This window comes from Piliocolobus tephrosceles, chromosome 16, assembly GCF_002776525.5.
Source record: "Piliocolobus tephrosceles isolate RC106 chromosome 16, ASM277652v3, whole genome shotgun sequence".
In the NCBI taxonomy this organism is placed as follows: Eukaryota; Metazoa; Chordata; class Mammalia; order Primates; family Cercopithecidae; genus Piliocolobus; species Piliocolobus tephrosceles.
In genome coordinates, this window is record NC_045449.1 from 72016277 (window position 1) to 72025160 (window position 8884).

The following is an 8884-nucleotide window of genomic DNA, read 5'->3' on the forward strand; positions in this document are numbered from 1 at the left end:
TTCTCTTTTTTTTTTTTTTTGAGATGGAGTCTTGCTCTGTCACCCAGGCTGGAGTGCAGTGGTGCAATCTTGGCTCACTGCAACCTCCACCTCCCCAGTTCAAGCGATTCTCTCACCTCTGCCTCCCGAGTAACTGGGATTACAGGCATGCACCACCATGCCTGGCTAATTTTTGTATATTTAGTAGAGATGGGGTTTCACCATGTTGGCCAGGCTGGTCTCCAACTCCTGACCTCAAGTGATCTGCCTGCCTCGGCCTCCCAAAGTGCTGGTGGCTCACATCACCATGCCCGGCCCTCAGTAATTTATTTCCTAAAAAGGAAAAGACGTATTAGAGGACCACAAGATAAAGTGGAAATCCCTCACCACGGCAGTTAAAGCCCTCACCATCAAGTTACCATATCCCTTACTGCTTCCTTCTCACGGTTCCCTTCCTCAACTCAGGAAGCTGTCACTGGCCATGCGGCCCTGAACAAAAGGCTCCTCTGTGACCCAGAGCGAAGGCCGGCCCTGCTGCCTCCCGAGCTCTGGTGATGGGAGCTAGAAGGGTGTCCTTCCTGTCCCTGCACCCTGTCCCAGACACTGGAGGAACTCAGGGTGTGCTGACAAGCACAGGGAGGTCCTGACCCTGAGTGTTGTGGGGGTGAAGGGGATCAAAGAGCCCCAGGAGCAGGTAACGCCTCCTCTGCTGCCTGCTTGCTGGGAGCACCTCCATTCCCTGCTTGCTGGGAGCACCTCCACTCCCTGCTTCCATCCCAGCCCGGGCACAGGGTCCGGCCACTCCGTCCTCAGGATGCCAACGGCCTCAGCACAAACTCCCACTTCCTCAGCACCAGTTCAGTGTCCTGTGCCCAGATGTCGCGGTGCCACACGGCGACTGCTCTGTCCATAGGAACAGTGGCATGCACGCCACGTGGCCAGCGTGGGCCATCTCATCAGCGCTCCCAGCCCGCAACCAGCCACGCTCACCGTCACCATGTCTGTCTCCATGAAGGTGGGATCAAGGGAGCAGACGGACAACACCAGCTCCTGGAGTCCTGGGCCAGGTCCTGAGGTGAGTGGAGACCACCCCAGGCCCTGACCCTGACCCCACTGCCCAGAGAGGTCACCCGGGAGGCAGGGGGCAGTCCAGTTGCAGTGGGGGAAGGAAGAGCCGGACCTTTGCAGTCACACAGACTGGGCTCTGCTGCGTTTAGCTGTGTGATCTCAGACAAACCTATGACCCCTCTGGGCCTCTGTTTCCTCATTGTGAAGGAGGGACGTCAGGGGGTTGTTGGAGGACTCAGTGAAGAGATGCAAGACGCGGGTTAGAGGCTCTGCCAGACGCTGCGGACATTACAATCCTGGCCATCCACCGAGGGCTTCCTCAGGCTGGACTCTGCACTGAGTAGGGCCTGCTGAAGCAGCTGGTGCCCTGGGTCCCGCCCTAGTGACTCAATGGCCACCCTGAGTCCCAGGGTCCAGAAGCCTGCAGACCTGCTGGGGGACCCCCCACGGCACAGCTCAGGCCAAGTCAGAGGAAGCACAGGGAAGCGAGGGTGGGGTGTCCTGTCCAGGCACCTCTGGTGAATCTCTGGGCGTTCACGTGGTCCCGCTGCAGTGCCTGCTCCGTGTCAGCCAGTCCCACCAGGGGCGGCCAGCACCCCCACCTGGTGCACGCCTCCATCCAGGGCTTTTTGGAGGCACCAAGCTTCTTCAGTGAAGTCCTTGGGCCTCCCAGCCAGGGACCCTACTGGGGCGCTCAGGCCCTGGGAGGTGGAGAAGAGAGACTCCTGCCAGCACACATCCCTGTCCTTGGGCCAGGGTAGGCACAGATGCATAGCCCTGTCTGCAGAGGTGTTAAAGGGGAACCTGGGGCCGGCTGCCAGGGATGGAGCTCAGGAAACCAACACTGCCTCCTGCTGGGGCGCCCCGCCCCACCTGCTGTGGGAGGCCAGCCCAGGGCTTTCCCACCTTGGAGAGGCAGAAAGACAGAGTCACAGTGCTCCACAATGTGGGTGGTGGGACATGCAGGGCCAGTGCCGTGTTCATCAGCTGGGCCCCATCCAGGTGGACCTGGGCCTTGTAGGTCTGGGCCAGGAGGTGCACCTGGGGACGAGGTGCATGCAGTCAGAGGGGCCAGGCCTGAGGGAGGCATAGAGGGAAGAGGGGTCTGGGCTTAGCTGCCTGAGGAATCATGAGGGATCAGGAGACCTGGCTGGTGACTGGCTCTGGTGATCTGGGACCTGAGCAGTCAGGCTGTGCTGCCTGAGCCTCCGTGCTGGGCTCTGGGAGGGGCTGGGGGTGCACATTTAACCCAGCTTTGTCGCACACTGACCATGGGCCAAATGCTAGCCGTGGGCCAAGGGTAAATGTATGTCACCTCATTTAGGCTTCACGACAACTCGAGGGAGACGCCACTGCTCCCATTTCACAGGCAAGAAACGCAAGGCTTGGAGAGTTAGGCTGCTGCCCAATTAGTGTCTGGTGAACAGCAGAGCTCAGCCACTGCGGCCTCCTCACCTCGTATGTGGGTGGCGAGGACCAGGTGCAGGGCACTCACACGCGCTTGTTCCTACAGCCTGATGGGGCGCGTGTTTCCAGGCCAAGGCAGCAGGCCCTGGCGCTGCTCTGGGACTCGGCTCTCGGGGCTTGGAGGTGGGGGCATCTCTGCTCTTGGGCTGGTGCAGGGACTAGGGGCCCTGGCCTGGGGCAATAATTCCCTTTGTGTCTCAGCCTAGGACCATACATGTGTCCTTCCTGTGACAGGTCTGGCCACTGATGGGTGCCCATGGCACAAATCAGAGGGGACTGAACCCCAGGATGGGCCAGGGGCACAGGAAGCCAGGATCAGGCTGGTGGGGGGCGCACCGTGGTGGGGCCGGGCCTACTGGGCGTAGGTAGTCGATGGAGAGGACCCGGCCCCCTCAAGGTGCTGTGTGAGTTCTCCAGGCAAATGAGCTCGCAGACCTGGTGGGAGGGGCTCCGGAGGCCCCGTGTGATCATCCTCTCCAGCTCAGCCAGGTCCAGGGTGCCATGGGGCAGGTCTGGAAGGGAGTGAGAGTACACTCTAGCAATCTGTGGGTCAGGGAGGGGATGAGGGCTGAGGGGTCCAGGGGCACCTCCTGGCGGAGTGGGGGGCTCCTCTGGAGTAAGGAGCCAGACCCTGAGTCCTGTGCTGGCTCCCCTGAGCTCTGGGCCTTGGAGCCTTTCCTCTGCTCTGTGCACCTGGACAGACGTCACAGCTGGGGGGCACTGGGCCCCTCCCCTGTTAACTCTTCAGATGCTGCTGTCTGGCTCCTGTCGGGAGCGCGGGAGTGCTCTGAGTGCCCACTAGAGGGCAGCAGGCACCAAGCACCGCCCAGGTGTCTGCCCGGCAAGCCTGGGGCCAGCCCCAGCCGCTGCCGCCCCCACGTGGCAAATCTGGGGCTCTGCTCTCCTTCCTTCCTCCCCTGGAGAGGCCACCATCCCAGCCAGCTTCTCCGTGGCTGTCCCTTTCTTCCCTCTGCAGGTCTCAGCCTGGTGCCTTACCCCGAGCAGCTTGTGCTGGCTGAAGGATGCCCAGGGCCCCAGGTGAGCAGTGCCTGCTCCTTACCTGAGCCACCCCACCCTGCTCATAGATGTGGAGGTGGCACTCCTGCCCAAGGAGGAGCTGGGAGCCCTGGCACTGGCAGTGGTACATCAACTGAGACAGAAGCAGGGCAGGTCTTGGCACTGAGTCTGGAGGCATGTGGCCCTGCTCAGTGTGGCCAGGCTGAGCCCTAAGGCTACAGCCAACTCAAGTGCCCGAGGCCGGCAAGGAAACAGCACCTTCAAGACACCTCGGTGCCATGTGCTGGAAAACCATCCCATTAAACACACAAGTCTAGGATGGCCACGCTGTGCTGGGAATCGCTGGGCCACGCCCAGCCTGCACACCTGCGCCCCGAGGCCCCTCCACAGAGCATCACCTGCTGGAGAAGTTGCTGCAATGCTGCTTCTTGGTGGACAAGCCGCCAAGGCACCTGCAGCAGTCAGACCCTGGCAGGAAACAGATGGCGCACACACACTGGGAAACTGGCAGTGTTTAATCATGGGATGGTTTACTGAGGGGAGGCAGGAGCAGGGAAGCCCGGAGGACAGGCCTGAGGGGTGACAGGAAGGCGTGGCTGCAGGAACCCAGAGCCAGGGCTGTGTGGAGAGGTCCCTGGCGTTGGCCCCAAGGCCCTGGGGACCCTCGGAAGAGGAGCTGGGGAGGAGCAGACCTGCAGCCCCCACTCTCTTCCTCCCCATCTCTTTCCAGGGCTCCCCACGGGCTGAACCAAACAGAAATGCAGGAATGTGGTCCACGAGTGTCACAGCTCCCCGTATGCACTGAGGACCCGCTGGGTAGACAGAAGTCACCCTGCGCTCACCAGAGATGAGGTTGGTCATAGCGTTGGCGGGCACAAAGAGGGTGCGCTCCAGCCCTAGCAGCTCCACAGGCATGTCTTGCAGCTCTGTGGAGGGACAGGGAAGCCATTGTGCCCGCATAGTCGGGTGTCAGCACCGTCCACACTGCTTTCCCTGTGTCACTTGGGTCAGAGCATGCCCTGAGCCCAGGTGAGGCCCCTAGCCCGAGGCTCTGGTGAGCAGCCAAGTGGGTTTGGAGCCCCGTCCACCAGCTGCACACTCTGTGGGCTTAGGAACCACACATCCAGCTCCACAGGGCCCTCAGTGAACTCTGCACCCACCTCCCCAGGGCCATGGCCTCTCCCCGCTCCCCCCAAGAGCCTCTCTTGTGGTTTGAACCCGTCTCTGGCAGGCCTCACACCTGTCTCACTTCCTTTCCCCTCAGCCCTCTGCAGGTGGGGCCTGTGGTTTCTCTGCTGACTTCCTTTCCTCATCAGGAGGGGTGACTGGGGGACTGGACAGGGCATGAGGGTGCAGCCAGAGGGCGAGGAAGGCTCCCACTCTTGCTGTAAAGCCCACTGTGGTCCCCCGCAACTGTGGCATCAAGTCCTTAGCATGACACTCAGGGCTGGCGTGACCTGGCCTCTGCCCCTAGCTCCTCAGAGCCTCCTGCACTCTCCACTCCTGCCACATACTCACCTGAGCCCTGAAGACCTTTCTCACTAGTCTGCTTCTGCTCCTGCAGCCCCCTGCCCTGTGAGCCGGCACTTCCTTCCCTGCCTGGGATGCTTCCACTCAGCCTGCAGGAGGGTCCCTCTGGGAAGCACCCCTCCCCATGAGCCACAGCCTCTCCCCATCCTCTCCCCATCCTCTGCTTCCCAGGGCACCTTCTATAGACTCCCGTCAACTCAAGCACCTCCCCATCTCCTTGAGTAGCAGTGACTTGTTGACATGTGAGGCTGCCTGGGAGGATGGAGGTCAGCATCTCCGGCAACACTAGGCGGCAGCTGGATACATGCTCAGCCCCAGCCACCCCTTAACAGACGGGACCTCGGGATCCAACTGGCGACCCCATGGCTTGTCCTATCCTAGCTGAGGGGTGTGCACACCCCAACAGTCAAAGTGGTTCACTACGGCAACTCACAGCCCAGGGCTGGGGCTGGGGGTCGCTGTACCCTGGAGACACTCCCTAGGTTATTAGAACCCACTCCTTGTGAGGTGCAGCCTGTAGAACCTGCCCCTTTCTACATCTATTTTCCGTTTGCCTTCTGTGGGGGAAGGCAGTGCAGAACAGTTATGGGTTTCAGAGTCAGAAGACCCGGGTTCAAACCTTGGTGCAGCCATTTACTAAGTATGGGGCCTGGAGCACCTCCCTCCACATCTCAGAGCCCTCCTGCGCAAGACTGGCCATCACTCACCTCAGGGGGCAGCTGGGTGACAATGCAGGGCACACACAACCACCTGGTGAGCCTGTAGAAATGCAGGTTCTCTTCAGCGGGCCCTGAGAATCTGCATTTCTTTTCTTTCTTTCTTTCTTTTTGAGACACAGCCTTGCTCTGTCGCCCAGACTTGAGTGCAGTGGCGTGATCTCGGCTCACCGCAAGCTCCGCCTCCCGGGTTCATGCCATTCTCCTGCCTCAGGCTCCCGAGTAGCTAGGACCACAGGGCTCACCACCACACCCAGCTGATTTCTTTTTGTATTTTTAGTAGAGATAGGGTTTCACCGTGTTAGCCAGGATGGTCTTGATCTCCTGACTTCATGATCCGCCTGCCTTGGCCTCCCAAAGTGCTGGGATTACAGGCTTGAGCCACCGCGCCCGGCCTCTTTCTTTTTTTTTTTTTTTTTGAGATGGAGTCTCGCTCTTGTTGTACAGGCTGGACTGCAGTGGGATATCTCGGCTCACTGCAACCTCTGCCTCCCGGGTTCAAGTGATTCTCCTGCCTCAGCCTCCTGAGAAGCTGGGATTACAGGCGCCCACCACCACACCCGGCTAATTTTTGCATTTTTAGTAGAGATGGGGTTTCACCATGTTGGCCAGGCTGGTCTCAAACTCCTGACCTCGTGATCCTCCCGCCTCAGCCTCTCAAAATGCTAGGACTACAGGCATGAGCCACTGTGCCCGGCTGGAATCTGCATTTCTAACTTTCAGATTACAGCCGCAGGCACGCAGAGGGCAAGCCTATCCTGTGGTAGGTGTTCATTAAACCCATTTATGTCGGAGGTTGCAATTTTTTGAATTGTTGCCATCAGACCTTGGCGATGACCTTGAGCAGTAGGATATAAATACCTCCCAGATGCTTAGCGTTCCAATAATGGAACACTAGGCATATACGGATTTTCAGCGCCAGCAGGGCCACCTCCCCTGCGTCCCAGTCCACCACGGACAGCGCTCTGTTGCCGCCTCCACGACCCCCGGCCTGCACCCCGGTCTTCGCCGTAGTCGTCCCCCACGACCGCCTCTGCCATGGCGCGACTCATGGCCGGCCTGGGCGTGGTCACCTTGTGGCTGCGCAGGCCCACCCCGGGGGCTGCGACCTCCGCGAGGCTCCCAGACCCCCGCGCCCGGAGAGCTCCACGTACCGGGGCCGTCGCTCGGGCCAGTCTGCGGAGCATGGCGCGGGCAGCGCCCGGATCCCCACCCCGGCGGGAGCTGCTGACTTTTGTACTCCCCAGCGAGGGCGGCGGGAGCGGCGAGGTCGGTGCGGCCAGAATTCCTAGAGTGGGGAAGCAGCCGCCCTGGGCCGGGGGTCCAGGGAGCGGGACCCATGGCACGCTGGGAGTTGTAGTTCGCGCGCCCTCGCGGCGTGCCTGCGCGAGCGTCTGAGAACGGGCCCCGTGGCACGCTGGGAGTTGTAGTTCATGCTGCGTCGCGGAGGAGAACCAGCGAGCCCGTGATGCTGGAGCACAAGGTTCTGCTCAATGAAGGAGAAACCGAGGCCGAGCGAGTTTCCTTTGTTTGTTTGTTTGTTTGTTTGTTGTTTTTTGTTTTGTGTGTGTGTGTGTGTGAGAGAAACAGAGTCTCGCTTTGTCGCCCAGGCCGGAGTGCAGTGACGCAATCTCGACTCACTGCAGCCTCCGCCTCACAGGTACAAGCAATTGTCCTGTCTCAACCTCCTGAGTAGCTGGGATTACAGGCGCGCGCCATCACGCCCAGCTAATTTTCTTTTTCTTTTTCTTTTTTTTTTTGTATGTTTAGTAGAGACGAGGTTTCACCATGTTGGCCAGGCTGGCCTCAAACTCTTGACCTCAGGTGATCCGCCCGCCTTGGCCTCCCAGAGTGCTGGGATTACAGGTGTGAGCCACTGCGCCTGACCGCGGGAGAGTTTTTATAGCGCAGAGGCTCGTGTGGCACTTGCTGTGTGCCAGGCTCTGTCCCAGGCCCTTTGCAAATATTACCTCAGTTAAGCTCCCAACAACTCTAGGAGACGAGCGCTGTTGCTATCCCTGCCTTGCAGATGGGGAACAGGAGACGCCGAGCTAACAGACAGCTGGAGGCCACTTGGGTAGGAATTGGTCGGGGCGGGGTGCGGCTGTCTCCAGAGGGCAACCCTAAATCACCGTGTCTGGCTGCCCCTAAAACGCAGCTTCCCTCGTTTACCGTTTTCAGTATTGATTTGTTGAGCAAGTTTGGTGCGCCAGGCAGTGTCCAGGTGCCAGGCAGGGGGACAGGGCAATGGCTCCGCCCAGGTCCCAGTCTAACAGGAGACTGCTAAAAGGGTGCGTGGGGAGCCCCTCCTCCATAGGCCCCTGGCCCTGGGCAGACTGCCTTCATGGGGGCAGGGTGGTGCTGAAGTTCAAGCCAGCTGTGTGGCCTTGGACAAGCCACGTAGCTGCTTTGTGCCTCAGTTTCCTCAACTGCAGATTGGACTGTTGTGAGCATTCAGTGACTGGATATGTGTTTGATGCTGACCCCAGTGCCTGGCTTGCTGTAAGCTCAGGGTGGTCACCCCACTGTGGCTATTTTTACATTTTTTAAGACAGAGTCTCACTCTATCCCCCAAGCTGGAGTGCAGTGGTGTAATTACGCCTCACCACGGTCTTGGCCTCCTGGGCTTGGGTGAGCCTCCCGCCTTAGCCTCCCAAATAGTTGGGACTATAGGCAAGTGCTACTATGCCCGGCTAATTTTTCTGTCTTTTTTGTAGAGACAAGGTCTTGCTGCGTTGCTCAGGCTGGTCTCAAGCTCCTGAGCCCAAGCCATTCTCCCTCAGTCCCACAAAGTGCTGGGATTAGAGGCGTGAGCCACCGCCACCTGCCCAGCTGCGGCTGTTATTATCATTGTCATTACTGATCCCAGCTTGGAACCCTGAGGGCCCGGGGGCTTTGGGGTGCACTCTGACTCAGTCCAGACTGTGGGGTGCCCTTCCCCCTAGGGGTTCCCCACAGGGAACACAGGCACCCATTGCCACTCAGCGGTTCCTCTTCTTGGAGCCACAGGGGCTGTCTGTCTCCCATAGGAGAAAGTAGATCCAGGAGGGGCCACGGCTCCTGGGCCAAGCGTCTGGTGAGGGCGAGGATGAGGAGGACACCCATCC

The 8884-nt window shown here is 59.9% G+C and overlaps 1 protein-coding gene across 6 annotated transcripts; it reads right to left on the reverse strand.

Annotated features, from left to right (window-relative positions):
- Positions 1-180: 180 nt before the first annotated feature.
- Positions 181-7160, reverse strand: LOC111542351 (probable low-specificity L-threonine aldolase 1). 6 transcript variants are annotated; one of them, XR_002731519.3, is made up of 3 exons: positions 6932-7160; positions 5769-5820; positions 181-3026 (listed from the first exon to the last, which is right to left on the reverse strand). XR_002731519.3 is itself a non-coding variant. In XM_023211667.3 (3 exons), the coding sequence occupies exons 1-3, from the start codon at positions 7116-7118 to the stop codon at positions 1840-1842; spliced, it is 513 nt and encodes a 170-aa protein (XP_023067435.1). In that variant the 5' UTR covers positions 7119-7160; the 3' UTR covers positions 181-1839. The 6 variants fall into 6 exon arrangements, 3 of the variants coding, with proteins under 3 accessions (XP_023067435.1, XP_023067433.1, XP_023067434.1); XM_023211667.3 differs by lacking the exon at positions 5769-5820 and having other exon boundaries at positions 181-2088; positions 2950-3026; XM_023211665.3 differs by lacking the exon at positions 5769-5820 and having other exon boundaries at positions 181-2092; positions 2875-3026.
- Between the last annotated feature and the right edge of the window lie 1724 nt (positions 7161-8884).